The sequence below is a fragment of the Anas acuta genome, chromosome 8 (assembly GCF_963932015.1).
Source record: "Anas acuta chromosome 8, bAnaAcu1.1, whole genome shotgun sequence".
NCBI lineage: Eukaryota > Metazoa > Chordata > Aves > Anseriformes > Anatidae > Anas > Anas acuta.
The window spans coordinates 6,964,677-6,979,695 of record NC_088986.1 but is presented as its reverse complement, the minus strand read 5'-3'; the positions used below and the strand labels follow the sequence as shown (position 1 = coordinate 6,979,695).

The following is a 15,019-nucleotide window of genomic DNA, read 5'->3' as shown; positions in this document are numbered from 1 at the left end:
AAGAAGAGCAGTTTCGTGGAACGCCCTCGTACCATTTTTACAATCGCCTTTAGTTTTAGTACTGCTCAAAATTAATTGTCAAGATTTCACTTTCCAGATTAACTAATTTTACCGGTTGTCAATAGAAAAGGATACAAACATTTCTGAATGACAATGGATGAATGAGCACTACTCAACGTAACCACAAAACCAAGGCTTTAAGATCTTCCTTAACATGCGTTAGTGTCACATTCAGAGCAGACTGTGACTTCAGAATAACATCTCGACACAAAGAAGAATTGAATCAGACGCTACAAACCCTCACGTACAAATTTCTGCCTCAAGTCATGTTCCATCACTGGTCTAAACATCCATAAGACATTTAAAAAGTGTTTCTTTCCTGCATTATAAATTCAAGAAAGTCACCTGGTTTGCATCTCGTTTATTTCCCTAAGGAAGCAGCACACAAAGCAAGTTCTCGCCGACAACCATGTCACCAAGGACTTCTGGAGGGGGAGATCAGTCCCAGCACAACCTGCCCTACCCTTGCTTTTCTTTTCTTCAGGAAGGTTACACAGGAAACCATCAGGTTCTGTGAGCAACAAAACTAGAAGTCTTGCTCCTTCTGGTTTTGTGTCTCATCCCTAATTGCAAGGGCTGATTTAGGCTTTTCCTGTGGCTGGCATACTTATAAAGTCTTGTTTTTATGGACTTCTTTCCAGGTTGTCTGGCTCTATTTTCATGAAATTTAGAAGAATTTCATTAGGAGGGGTACCTGGGTTCAAAAGTTATTTGTAGGGACACCTGGGTACCATATTCCTATTTGCCTTACTTCTTTAGGAAGCCAGACTAAGAATCGCAGGGCTTACTCTTCACAATACATAAAGTGTGGGTTTTGCTTTCTTACGCCTTTAATTCTACCCAAAGTGGGAAAAAAAATGAACAGAAATAAGAAAACCTTCAAAATATAGGAACATATGAGCTCCAAAGAAGCAAAACCACGTTTGTTATTACACTGAGTGATGCTGAGAATTCTGCTTTGATTCAGTTCAACTGATTTTGAATTCAGATTTATTTTCTTAAGAGACCTATTTAATAGAAAACATTAAATATTTCAGAAGAAAATTCCTACTAGTAAAGTACTAAATCTTAATTCAAGCATCAGCCAGAACATCATCCAAGTAAAGTTTAAAGCTTAAACTACCAGAGTAAAGGTAAAACCTCCAAGGTTTACCGTTTTGCAAAGCTTTACGCACCAAAAAGAAAATAAGGAATTTATCTGAAGGACAAAGGGGGTGGAAAAGTTTGAACAATGCTTTCTCCTCCTCTCTGAATTCCCTCTCAACCTAGGATAGCATTATTACCCTTCACAGCAGCTACAGCACTTCTCTAGAGACTGAGAGTCTCTTCTGGGAATTTTCAGAGGAAAATGAGTATGATGATGACTAAACTCCTGGTTTGCACTGAATGCACAAGCACGGACTCTGAAGATAATGCTAGCAAATGTTAAATTGACTTTCTTAGCGTCCTGCTTTTCCATACCAGGTCTGGGTTTCTACCAGCCAGATTTAGATTTGCATACAGTAAAGTTTCACAGCTCTTCTCAAAATGTTTCTCAGGTAGCTTCACAGCTTAACCACCACCTCCGTTACTGACAGAGCGCTTATCCTGAGGGCAAAGTTTCACAGCTATCCATTAGGGGTCCAATTTGTAAATTTAAAGCAACCTTAATCACCATTAAGAAGTAAAGTAGCCATCGAGGACATAATTCAACAGGAGAAAATTTGCAGGGCAGCCAGACTTCCAGGCACCCAAGACAAACCTAGGAGGTGCTTACAGAAGGCTATAACGTGTGATGGAAGGCTTGCTCTTCCAAAACCCTTGCAGGGCAGCCTAACCTCAGCAGGCGTAAGAGCTGGATCTGGGTTTTGAGCCCCTCCGTGACCCCCCCACCTCACCAGCGAAGGCTTTAGCCTACCTCCACATCGCAGGATTGCAGCTGACTTCCCCATCTGGCGGCAGCTGCTGCTGAAAATGCTCCTCCTGCACCTGCTGCAGAGATCCAGGCAGTTGTTGCACGGCGAAGCGGAGGAGACAACTGCTGCTCCCCACACAGAGAGCCGAGCTGTTACTGCAGCCACCGGGCGAGCAGCAGGCAGCTGCTGCCGCCTCCAAGACAGAGCCGGGCTACTGTTGCCCTGACAGGCAGCGGGTGGCATCTGTTGCACAGAAGCCGGGAGCAAATGGTATCTGGCAGCCAGGCAGAATTCACTCCTCTCGGCTCACCTGTGGCCCCTTGCCCTCCTCGCCAAGGCACAATGCGGCAGTCAGAAGGATCCAGACAGCCAGGTTGAGCCAAACGGCCTGCAGCGAGATAGCAGTGACTCAGAGCCCTGCCTCCCTCGACATTTTGGCTGAGCAAATCCTGTATTTCCTTTGGCTACCAACAGTAACCATGTTTTTTTTTCCCCTCACAAAGGAATCACCCCTAACCCAACCCAGCCTGGGCTTTAGCCTCGAACATTTCACACCACGGGTTCAGAGCCATTCAAATCAGGCTGCCCGATGGCAGTGAATTACATGGAGCATTCTCTCCTCTAAAAGTTAGCTAGAAAAAGCAACTCCCTTTGAACCCAGCTGATCTCCACACACACTCTGCCAACTACATCCTCAGCGGTAACCCAGGGCAGATGCAAACACAGGTACCAGGCTCTGTCCACGTAACAAAAAGGATTACACCGGAGCCACAGCTCCAAGTACCCCGCACAGCACCAAGCTCAGACAACCGATCGGCAGGGCACTCACACCAGTTGTCAGCTACAGACTTTCTCCTCTCACTAACATCACACCCGTCTGTCTCAGAGCAAGGCTAAGCTTGCCAATGCCCAGTCCTCAGATACTGAAACAGCTGATATGGACTCTCCTGTGCTGGATGAAATGGGAAAAGAGCTTTCTGTCATCAGCACTTTGGTGCAGCTGAAGCTCAGTCCACCTTTTTAACATTCATACAAAACTACGATGTCAGAGAAAAAACCACCTTAAGGCACAAGATCCAATGGGTGATATCACCTGGGAAGGCAAGCCTTCACCCTTTGGCATCTCCTGCAGAAGGCCAGGAAGGCAGAGCCATTCATCTCTATCACTGCCCACACAGCACCCTAGGAAACGTTTCCTTTCAGAAGTATCCAACGTTTTGTTATGATTAGATTTAGTAATACAACTGGAGCTCTCTCTATCTCATAAAGATATATGTCCTTCTTCGCCACCTCCTTGCGTACTTCCCTCTCCAACACAGCATCTGCTAGACGTCTGCCCAAACCCATAAAGCTTCAGGACGGTAGTTCACCTATCGCATAACCAGAAAGTGAGAAACTTCTCTTGAAAATCCACACAGGCGCTGTCACAGCGGTAACTACATCAAAGCAACTGCATCAGCACACAGCACGCCTCCCTCAACAGGTGAGCCTAAACCAAGACGCTCAGCCAAGCGAAGGCTGCAGTGCCATAACACAGATCCAGGCTCCACATTAACGCCCTTCTGGCCTATGAAGAGATTGAGCCGCACACCACGGAGAGGTTTTGGTTCCTGGGCACCTCTCACCCCACGGCCCCACCAGCCCCTCTTCCCAGGCTGCCCCCGAGCTGCATGCCCCGGCGCTCTGACCTCGCACCAACCCTGCCGAAGGGAGGCTGCTCCTACTATGAGTCACCTGTGGTTATTAAAGCAACTTTTACTTCTTTTTGGTTCAGACAAACATTTGTAAAACATCCAGGCACATCGACTGAGACAAAAACTGAAAGGTGCCTACTACAAGTATCGAAATGAAGTGATGAGCACGCCTCTCTGTTTTTACATACCTCTGGAGACCATCTGGTAAAAACAAGCAGAGTCACCAGCTGCTTGTTTAGCAAAAGCAAACTAAAACACTTACCAGCATTAGAAATCTAGAAAGGGTTTAGGCACACACACTGGGCTGAAGTTTTGCACAGTGCATTCCTACTCGCACCCCCAACCTGTTCACAAGGTTCCTCCTTGTACTGTTTGAGCACCACAGCAAACAAAACCCTACAGCAAGGGATCACTAGCCCCTTTCTACAGAAGGAATGGGGGGGGGAACACAAAAAAAGAAAGGTATTTCTGAAGGTCACATAAGACTTTTCCACTATTGGTTACCAAGCAGGCAAGAGTGAACTTTGCCCAGGCTCTGCGATGACTGCAGGCCTTCCGAACAAAGCCAGCGGGGTACAAAGTCTGAGCTGGTAGTGTGAAGCTCCAACCACTTCTGAGCAGAACTTGGCACCACGCTAACCACTTTCAAATGGTCTCCAGCAGGCTCTGAAGGCTCTGGAGACTCTGGAACAAATTCTGCTTCCAGAATACCACGAAGGCACATCCCTGGGAAGACCACGAGCTGAGCCAAGACATGAACCCCAGCCCCCCAAGCCCCACGCTAACACTTCAACATTTAAGCCACATGTTCCCTGCGCTACACACAAAGAGCAGGACTCAAACTGAATTAAAAACCAAAACAAAACAAAAGTCAGCACCCGTTCATTAGTGCTCTGGACTACTACACCCGGCTGTCTTTTCTGAGGACTAAAGACAGCCTCCATTCTCTTCAACTACTATCCAACTACAAAATGCTTTAGCTTGGATTATCACAAGTTTTCTACGCTTGCTTAATCTGCAAAAGCATCTCAGTGAAGGTAAGAAGCCCAAGATTTCTGGACTCACAATAATTTTGCTCTTACTGTCCATTGTGTATTGTCCATTAGCACATTAGAAAATAAAACAGGTAATCAGGGGGCAGACAAACACCCTGGGTTACTGGGTTACCCATTTTCTAGATAAAGAAAGAACAAAGAAAGAACACTAACTCCTATATATTTATATATAATAGATGCTTTACTCAACTTTTCACTTTTTTTTTTTTTTTTGGTACAGGACTACAAGGAATGGGCCTATTTGTCAAACCTGGCAATGGCATCCAAAATCGGAAAATAGAAGAACATTCAAATTCTAGCAAAGCACATGTCATACTACACCTCAAGCCAACAAAGATCACAAAAAAAAAAATAATCTAAAGACAAAATTACATAAGCTTTTAAAAGCATCAGGGCAGGGAAGACTGCCAGCAGGTCACCGGGATCAAAGGATGAAGACACTGAAGTATGCATGGAAGGTAAGGGCATATTGGAAAAGCTAGTGAATATGAGCAGACAGAACTCATTTAAAGAGAAACCTGGGGACCATCCTGCAACAAAGCTTCTCTTTACAGAGAACTCTCACTCTGAAGCATCAGTAGAGACACACAGAACAAATGGCCAAGACCAGAAAATAGTCTCCCAAATTTTAATGTAACTTACGAATACAAATTTATTTATAGCAAACTGTTCTTTTAAGTCAGCCAGCTTTAAATGCTAAATCAACCCTCCAATCCTAAAGTGTGGACAACAGATTTTTGGTGAATTTTATTAGGGGGGAAAACCAGAAAGGGTGAAGATTTCTACTGTTCAGACAACTTTGCCTACTGTAGCACGAGGAACAGTAGAGTATGTAGAACAGAATTTGTATATACATGAATATATATAATGACATACCAAGGAAAAGTGAACACAGCTTCTATAAAGCAAACTCATGTATCATAGAACTGCTCAGAGGTCCCCAAAGAGCTCAGTCAGTTGAAGAACTCAACCTTAACTCAAACCGACACAGTTTATTTCCAGAAGTCTTACAATAAATTCCATCATCAAGCTCTTAAATTGCTGACTTTCAGAAACGAGGATGGAGTAAATCCATTCAAATCCTGTTTCTTACAGCTCTTTCCTACGGATCAGCCACCAGCCACTGCTGCAGATAAGAGACTCGGCAAGCTGGGTCTTCGATCGGAGCCGATACGGCACCTTTGATATTTGCTCACACAAACAACCTGACCTTTAAAGAAAAAAACAGAGATGACTCAGTTTCAGAGTTCTTGTCATTACAAATTGGTTCCTGCAATAGGTAAAATGTGAAACCTATACAAAATACCTCGGAGGGGCTGCTGTACTCTGTTCCGGTTTCAAAACATCTTAAGAACTTCAGTTTTATTGAAATATCTTTTGAAAGCGTGCCTCCTCCCACAGAACAAAGAGCTGCTCAACCAGTCAGACCCAGAGGACCAGTACAGGACTGCTTTGATAGGCCAACTAACATCTAATCCATACATTAGGGCCTTGCTTTCCTCTTTGAGTTGTTTTTAACAACTGCGTATTATCTAGTCAACTCTAAAAAATGGGCTTAATTAGTAGCTATCAATCCAGCCAGTAAGCATGTCGTTTCCTTTCATCCTAATGACGAGGGACAAATAAAATGTTAGGTGTTTACCCAGGCTGCTTCTGGTTCCTACAGCAGTTAAAAGAAAGGACTCACCTAATGGCTGCCCCACAAACGCACAAACATAGCCACTTACTAGGAAAATAGGAAATTCTATCCAAAAATGCCGCAGAGTTCAATTAATAAACTATTAACTCGTGTTCCTAGGAGGAAAAGGCATGAAAACCAGGCTTGCAATGGTAGCTGAACCATGAGAACTGAGCAAAGAGAGGGGGAAACGTTATTTTTTCAGACTTTCTGCACCAATGCATGTCTCTTAAGACAGGAGATTCTCAGGACCCCTTAAGACTTGTAGCACCTCACTCACATCTTCATCCTTTTTCCAAACCCCTTTCACAAAAAAACATTGACTCAACAGATGTGTTTACTGTAAGTGATCCTTGTGTACCAAGGAATACTAGCCACACATTTTAATTTCTATTTGCCAAATAACTCTCATTTTCTTTCAATAAAAACACATTCCTAGGAGTAGAGATAATTGATAATTTCCTTATTATATCTCCTGTTATTTGTCATGGCATTTGAAAAAGGATCCTACAGCTATCACCTCTCGATCTGTTTCAGTGACCTACTAACCCAAATACCTATGTGAATAGGCTGATGGAAACAGTGACATGACTACTATGATGTGAACTCTTTTCAAAGTAATTGAATGAAAAGAACTGCATAAACCTCTTTCTGAAGATGAATCAGTGCTCCAGCGGTAAACTATTTAGGTTCCTACAGCACGGCTGTAATGTACACAAATCATAGTATCCTCTTTCCTCCCCATAAATGTCAGAGAGTATTTCTAATTAAATATCTGTCCTCGTGTAAGGGAAATCAGCAGGCTTTTCCATCAACAGCTATCAGTGGAAATATTTGAGTTATTGTGTTTCTAAATGGACATCATGCTTACTCCCATTTCTTATTTGTGGCTCTGGAATCCACCTCACCTCCTGCTTAAAGGCCAGAGAGCTGACAAGTAGGAACAAAACTAGGAACAAAGCTTTGGGCTTACGGCAGATTCTAGAAGCATCTAAAGAAATTAAACTGTTGAATCTTCAGAAACACACAAAGAATGAATTAATATAAGCAATGGCCTTGGTAGCAGGCAGTGACAATCAAACTAACCAAGCTAAAATGCAGTAAACATGCAGCATGCTTTCATCATGGCTCTTGACCCTAAGGCCACTTGGAGCAAACAAAACCAACTGTGTTGCAAACCAAGAGGTTCAACCACTGGTTCCAATGCTGCTACTGACTCTGTAATGCTCAAAATTATAAGATGGGACAAAAAAAAAAAAAAAAAAAAAAACACACAATGATTAAATAAAACAGTAAAACAGTAATGAAGATGTAAAACATGAGGTATCACATGTATAAATTTCTATATGCTATAGTGTCCTAAGGTCCTTGTTTGCACAGTAAACCCTATACAATTCTCCAGAGGCTACACAGAAGCATGAATCCTGGTAGGTTTTGTGAGCAAGAATGTGAGGTTTTAAGTTCAGACAGATCTGAGCACATACAAAACCAGACACCTGGGTGCCATGGTAGCCTTCCTGATGTCTGTAGGTCTTGTAGGTCTGCATTTTTGTAAGTTTGAGGACAACTTCCCAAAGATTTCAACTTGGACTGGGTGCCTCTTGAGCACCTATCACTTGCTGAGGAGCTTGTTCCAAGTGTATTTCCAAACATTTCACATAAGCCTTCAAAGAAATCAAGAACAGTCCTATCTGCTCTAGTGCCTACATGACAAAACACTGACACCTTTTCTTTTAGAAAACAATTATAAGGACATCAACTTTGCTATGGGCTCAAAACCCCTTAGGGGATAGCTTCCCCTTACAGTGAGCAGTTGAAATGCTCTTTCCAGCCCCCAGCATAAGTCATCATTCAGGTCAAGAATGGAGTGTCCCGACTTGAAGCTGTTCTTGCACCCGCCTCCTCACCCACCAAATTTTCATGCTGACATTAACTACCAAATAACGGAAAGCAAAGCTCCCTCAGCACCCTCAGAAAAAATGAAGACACACGTCAGTTCTGCACACCTACCATGAGATAGTGAAACCTGTGTGCGTCACACAGATAATCTTAGTCAGCAAATTGAAGCAAATTGATGTTTTTCATAACCACACAAGAAATAACCTTCAAATAACCTTCAGAAACACATCCTGTCAGTTACTGAACAGCTCTGCGTTAACTTCCAAGCGATAAAGATTCTGCAGTTTCTTTAGTTTGACCATTCCAGAAAGAAGTGAGTAGCTTGAGTTATGGTTAAACCATAGATGTGCATAAATAATATATAGAAAAATAAAACCCCATAGGCTGATCTATCAATGTAACAACCGATTTGATAACTTTAAACATGGATTATCTTGCATGCTTTCTCACCTTTCTGGCAAGGATTTTCTTCCTTCCCAATTCCCCCTCGCTCCTCCCACAAACCCCTGTTTTTATGAAGAAAAAATGACACAAAGGTGAATCTTGAAAAAAATGTCTTTATGAATATGTGTGTGTGTGTGTGTGAATCATACCAAAGCACTCTATTGCCTGGTATGCTTTTTTTTAAGTTAATTTTGAAAAGAAAAATATCACAACTGTTTCACAATGAATACAGATGGAAGACAGAAGAAAAAAACTATTAAATACCTGTTGTATCAGTGAAAGCAAGGCATCTTGAGCTTTACCATTCCAACCAACTCAGACCAAGTCTTGGTCTTCCAACCCAGACCAAAACTTGAACTGCTTATTTACTTGGTCAATGAAAAATGTTAATCCTTCAGCCAACTCTACGTTTAGGACTTAGTTTGAAGAGAATCACGTTGTACGACTAAAGTGGTCCTATACCTGGATATAATTCACCCTGACAAAAGGATACTTTTGTTACCGTTAGCCCCCATCCTAAGGGAAGCTGTCAAAACTAAAATTCAGGTCCAAGTACACGTAACTGTCTATACCTGACACTCCTGCCAATACTCAAAATCATTCCTGAACAGTTCAGCTACACCCATTTAACTAAGTTAAGTGCAACTGACGTTTGCAACTGAGTTCACAATTGCAACTGACGTTGCAATTTTTTTTCCCTCTTTACAATGAAACGTTGGCTAACACAGCAGAGAATAATTCTCTTCAAAGCCCAAACCTCATCGATTGTGAATACATTTGTAACGTGACTACCTGGGTATCCTGATGGAAACAACAGAACATCTTGCAATTAAACACAAGTGGAAGAAGAACAGAGACTTTTAAAATGTAGAAATTATATTCCCTTATTTCTCATGGAATTCGAGGCATGCTGCAGCATCTCTCTTTTACCAATTCAAACACAATTACCTTGTCAAAGAATACAAACACAAGCTGGTGATTTTTTTTCTTCCTTCTGTGGAATTTTTCCTACATGCCAATGACACTTTGTGGAGAAATTCTGAATTGCATTTAAGTAAGACAACTAAAACTTGTTTGTCCACTACTTAGCTACTTCCACTGAAAACCAATCAGATTACCCATGTGTAATCTTTCCTAAGTGAAGACCTGAGATGGAAAAGTTAGACAGGTTGCTTATACAGCCTATGTGCATGTATGCATTACATGCCTTGTACTCTCCAGGTAGCATAAAGTAATCTCATTAAAAAAAAAAAAAAAAAAGTGTAAGAAAAAAATTATAAACCATATAGAACAGGCTTGGGTTTTTTAAGACATGTTTGAAAAAATATTTTGGTAGATCATCTATGGCGCTTTACCCTGTAGTTAAAGTATTCTGTAAAATTATTCAATGTATGTCTATACATATAAATATTTTATGTATTTAAGTACACTCTCGTATCTCAGAAGTAGCCTGTTACAGCAACCTGAGTTAAATGGGGAAAAAACAAAAAAAAACAACAATAGAAGCTCCTGCTCTAGTTGAAACTAATGGAAGCATCCCTAATGATTTTGAAAGACATAAAATAAGCTCATGAATGCCTGCCAAAAGCATCAAACATTAGTGTAATTATTACTTCATTGAAAAAAAATTTATGGGGAGGGAAACGCCTTTCAGGTTTTAAAGTTCAAAGCCCACTGCTCTATCCCTCCTAAAAGAAACCTGGGACAGGTGAGTGTGAAATGTTGATGAAGTTTCCCTCCCAGTTTCACTCAAAGATCAGCTGCACAAAAACAGAGAAAATTGTTTTTAAAGTTTTCAATATATGCACCATTCTTCAACAAGATACCTCACACAAATATAGAAGATGGCAATATAACTCTAATAAATATATTTATTAAAAGGTACAGAAAACACAAAAGACAGAATCATGAAGAAATACTTTGCACATTTTATTTTCCATTTTAAAATTGTAGTGAACGAGTTGTGAATTCCATCATGTATTTGAAATACCTCAAATTCTTCACCATTTTTAACAGCTTAAACATATGTGGCATAATAATGACTGGCATTATCCTTTACTAATCTAAAGCTTAGAGCATGACAATTGACATTCAGTATTTCAAAGTCAGGGAGAAGCTTGAGAATTATTAAAAAAAAAAAATGAAGTGAAACAGAAAAACAAAGTTGATGGCAGAAATAAGAGAGGCAAAGTAAACGGGAAAGGAAAAAAAATAAGGCTTCTTCATCTTGTTTTTTTTTTTTTTTTTTTTTTTTTTTTTTTTTTTTCCAGAAGCATTATTACACAGTAAAGTACTTCCTGGGTGTTGGGTGCATTATGTCATCCTCAGTCTACAAATGATTTCTGCAACTCCACTGCCACTCTGAAGGCTTGCAATAATACTTACTTGTCTTCATGGTATCAAACACTGCAGTTGCTCCTATACCTTTATTGACTGGTTTCAAAATCCAAGCAGAAAAATGCTGCAGAATTGCAAAATAACATTGCCACTGAAAACTTGGAAAGGAGATACAGATTGAAAACCCTATTTAAAAGTCTTGTGAAATTTACCAGCTACTAACTGAATCATTGTCTAGGCTTCCAGAATGCAAACCTGTTCTAGCTGGTAACATGGGATTCCACAGAAACCTGTCTCCACTAGTACGGATGCAGAAACGGGGTCCCAGTCTCCTTTTATGCAAGGAATTGGTACTGGAAGAAGTTTGAAAACCCATCCTTAAAATAGGGCCATTACTCCTTACACACACAAAAATATCTCCAAGCGCAGCAAAATAAAGGACAGCTACAGAAACAGTCACCAAATGTTTAAGTGAGTGAGTGTAACGTATGTAGGTACAAGAAGTGAAAACATTCCCCTGTTATCAACTGGGAAACTGGGAACTCCACACGTTACGTCAGGAAGATATCAGATACCTTTCGCAAAAGAGGAATTATGTAATGTACACTACGGTCACACCACCTGTAATTCCAAAGAAACATCCTTGTTAAACACGTGTGCACACAGAGTGAGGGGATAACTTTTCTTTTTTTCTTTTTAAAATGGAACAAGCTGGTTTCCCAGCTAACAGGTGAGAGATGCTTCTGTAACAAGCGGCACGTACAGACACCGGTTCTACAGCGTGACCCAAGAATGGAGCCACAACAGACTGACCACTGCAAACAGACAAAGCTTAGGGAGGATATATGGACTGAGAAACAATATTAAAATGATGTTCAGATATAAACCAGTATCTTTACAAGCTGCTTTTGGCTCTCCCATTACAAATTCAGGTATCTTCCACTTGTTTGCTTACTTGGACATAAAAATAAATACAGAGAGAGAAGGCAGGCCATGGTAAGAAGCGATACAGCGAAGAGATTGCCCAGGCCTCTGAACAAACATCAGCCATCACTTAGAGAAAGACTTAAAAAAAATACGATTGAGGAGTTTGAAGTTAAATCACCCCGGCTTTGCGGGGCAGGAGGAAGATGACAGGCAGACACCTGGTAGGGACACGCACTTTCAGCCTACAGAAGCAGGGCGCTGGGTGGGCTGGGGAGAGTTTGCCACCGCCGCAGCCCCAGGGTGGCTGCCCGGCCGCAGGTGACTCACCCGGCGCTGCCACAGCTTCCCCCGGCGGGGTGGGGAGGGGGGGAGGGAGCGAAAAACAACAAAACAACACCCAAAATGAAATAAATAATTAAAAAAGAGAAGGTGTTTTTTGTTCAGAGGGGGAGACATTTTGTGGGTTCGCCGCCCCTTCCCCCGCCGAGCCCGAGGAGAGGGCCCGGTGCGGGCCGTGAGGCGCCTACCTGGAAGTCCGCCAGGATCATCTCGCGGTCCGTGTTGGACGCCATGGCGGCCGCTGCCCGGCTCCCTCCGCGCTGCACGGGGCTGGGGGGGGGGGGGGGCTAGGGGCTCATGGGGGCGCCGCTCGGGATCCCGGGCCTGGGAGGAGGAGAGGAGGAGGAGGAGGAGAGAGGAGGGGAGGAAGGCTGCGCTGCCTCACTCAGCGGCCGGCCCGGGCACGGCGGGAGGAGGAGGAGGAGGAGGAGGAGGAGGCGGCGGCGCCCCCCCCGCGCCTGTCGCACACTTTGCCTGTCATCGAGGTCGCAAAGCGGCGCTTTGCGGCCGCCACGTGACCGCGCTCCTGTCAAGCGCTGTGCGAGGGGAGGAGGAGGAGCAGAGGAGGGAGGAGGGGGGAGGGGAGGGGAGGAGGCGGCGCCTTCCCGGCCTCACGCGCGCCCCCGCTGCTGCTGCGCGGCCCCGCTGAAGGGAGGAGGGCTCGGGAGCGCGCATGGGGAGCCCTGCCCGGCCCGGCCGTCCCTAGGCCCCCGCGGAGGGCCCGGCCCGGCCCGCACGGGGCTGAGCCGGCCCCTCGGAGCCGCCGCGGGCGGGGGGAGCCGGGGGGGGGCTGCGCCGCCGCCTGCGGCCTAACGGGGCCCTGCGAGCGCGGGGAGCCCGAGCGGCCCTCGGGGGGGGGGCCCTGAGGCGGCCCGGCCGCGCCTCGCCCCGTGAGGTGCCCGCCTGCCCTGCCCGGATCCCCCGGGGGGGCCGCGGGAAGGGTTTGGCGCAGCCTGGAGCCGTCCAGCCGCCCCCCAGCCAGCCCTGGCGTGAAACACCAGCAGCGATGTGCGAATTGCCCGGGGTGTGCTCGTTGTCCCCCAAATTTCCCCAATTGCCCAGGGTTTGCGGGTTGTCCCCGCCCGTGTCGCGGCCAGCCCGGGTCACACGCCCCTCACGCCCCTCTCCGACCCGTGAGAGCTCCGCCGTGGTACTGTTGTCCTAGAAAGAAGGCTCTTACCCAGTGTGGGGAATCACAGCTCTCTGTTTATTTGTTTGTTTGTTTATTTCTCTGTTCGCACCGGCGAGATAACGCACGAGTTTTTCGGTCTGCCGACTGAATCAAAGGGAGAGCTGCGGGGGAAAGGACGGCACCGCCGCACGGCTCGGCACAACCCAGCAGGGCAGAGAGGAGCGGGACTCAGGGGAGGACGAGCCAGCGCACACCGTGTGCCAGCCCCGGGCAGCGAGGGCAGATGTTTCACCCTACCTGCAGGACTGTCCGCCTCCCCAGGAGGAGCTCCTCTAGGTGAGGAATTGTTTAAAGCCTGCTGCTGAGCGCTGCTGGGGACAGGCATCTTCAGGACGCACTCGGTGTCTTTCTTGCGGCTGCATAACCGTGCAGAATTTCAAGGTGGATTAAAGCCCTACTAAAACGCCACTTAGGATGCAAAGCCAGAGTATCAGATAAGTTAAATATTATATTTTATCGTGTTCCTGCTTCAGTTTATGTTGGCAAGGTTTCCCAATAGGTGTTTCTTTTTTTTCTTTTTTATTACTCGTCGGTGTAACAATTCGAGCTCCCCACCGCCGAATATAGGGATGATAAAATAAAATAATTGCCTTCACACCTGCTTTTGTTCAGTTTGATGTTACATACAGTTCTGTAATAGGTACAAGGTATGGTGCAATGCCAGTGACAGCCAAGGCTAAATTACAAACAAATCCACCCACACATTACTAGAGAGTAACTATAATAAAGGCTGAAAAGCAAGTTTTAGAAATTGGATTAAAGCCAGTTAATTCCTGGCATGGATGTAAGCTATAGGTGTGCTGTCAAGATAAGTTACACAGTGCTCACGTCTATTACGGTAATATTTTAAATAATGATATCTATATTAGATCACAACAGGAAGGATTTGATCCAGAGTGTGAAGAAAAGGTGAAAAGCTCAACGTGTCCCGCATCACAGGAAGTTCACGTGAAAGTCACAATGAAAGTTTCTATTCTTCTCACAGCTCCTCGCTCTGCTCAGCCCTACGCTTGTTCCCCCGGCGAGTGTCAGGCTGGTTACAGGGGGACACTCTGAAAGTTTAGGCACTGCGGCGACAAAGTCGCCTTCCAGAAGGGGTTTTTGCTGCCGATTTTGGTGCCGATCGGGGCAGCTCGTTCTGTTTTACAGGGAGTATCTTTACCACCGTCAAAAGGAAATGATTACAATGAACACACTTCTTTCTGCAAAGGTTTTTGAAAGGTGTTTGAAGCCCCTACTGTGGAGGAGGTTTGACGGCATTTTCTGGCTGGGCAATTTTACTTGCAGAAGGCCTGCAGCATCCTAGCTACAGTTTACTTAATTATTTTTGCTGTGTGACGTGATTACCAGGAGATGGGGGCTTTCTTTTTTAACTGTAAATCAAAAGAATTAGTAGAAGACTGTTGTAAGACCCGCAGGTCCGATTCTGCAGTAAATCAGCAGTAGGTAACACCACCAAAACTGGGAATTTTAGGCACCGATTAGTCCCGAGATAAGTC

General features: G+C 44.5%; 1 protein-coding gene across 1 annotated transcript in view; it reads right to left on the bottom strand.

The window, feature by feature from the left end:
• FAF1 (Fas associated factor 1) overlaps positions 1-12,797 on the bottom strand; it is a 159,308-nt gene extending 146,511 nt beyond the window's left edge. The window contains exon 1 of the mRNA XM_068690190.1: positions 12,517-12,797. Within this exon, the coding sequence (XP_068546291.1) occupies positions 12,517-12,561 (45 nt within the window). The 5' untranslated portion in view covers positions 12,562-12,797. The remainder of the gene's footprint in view (positions 1-12,516) is intronic.
• Between the last annotated feature and the right edge of the window lie 2,222 nt (positions 12,798-15,019).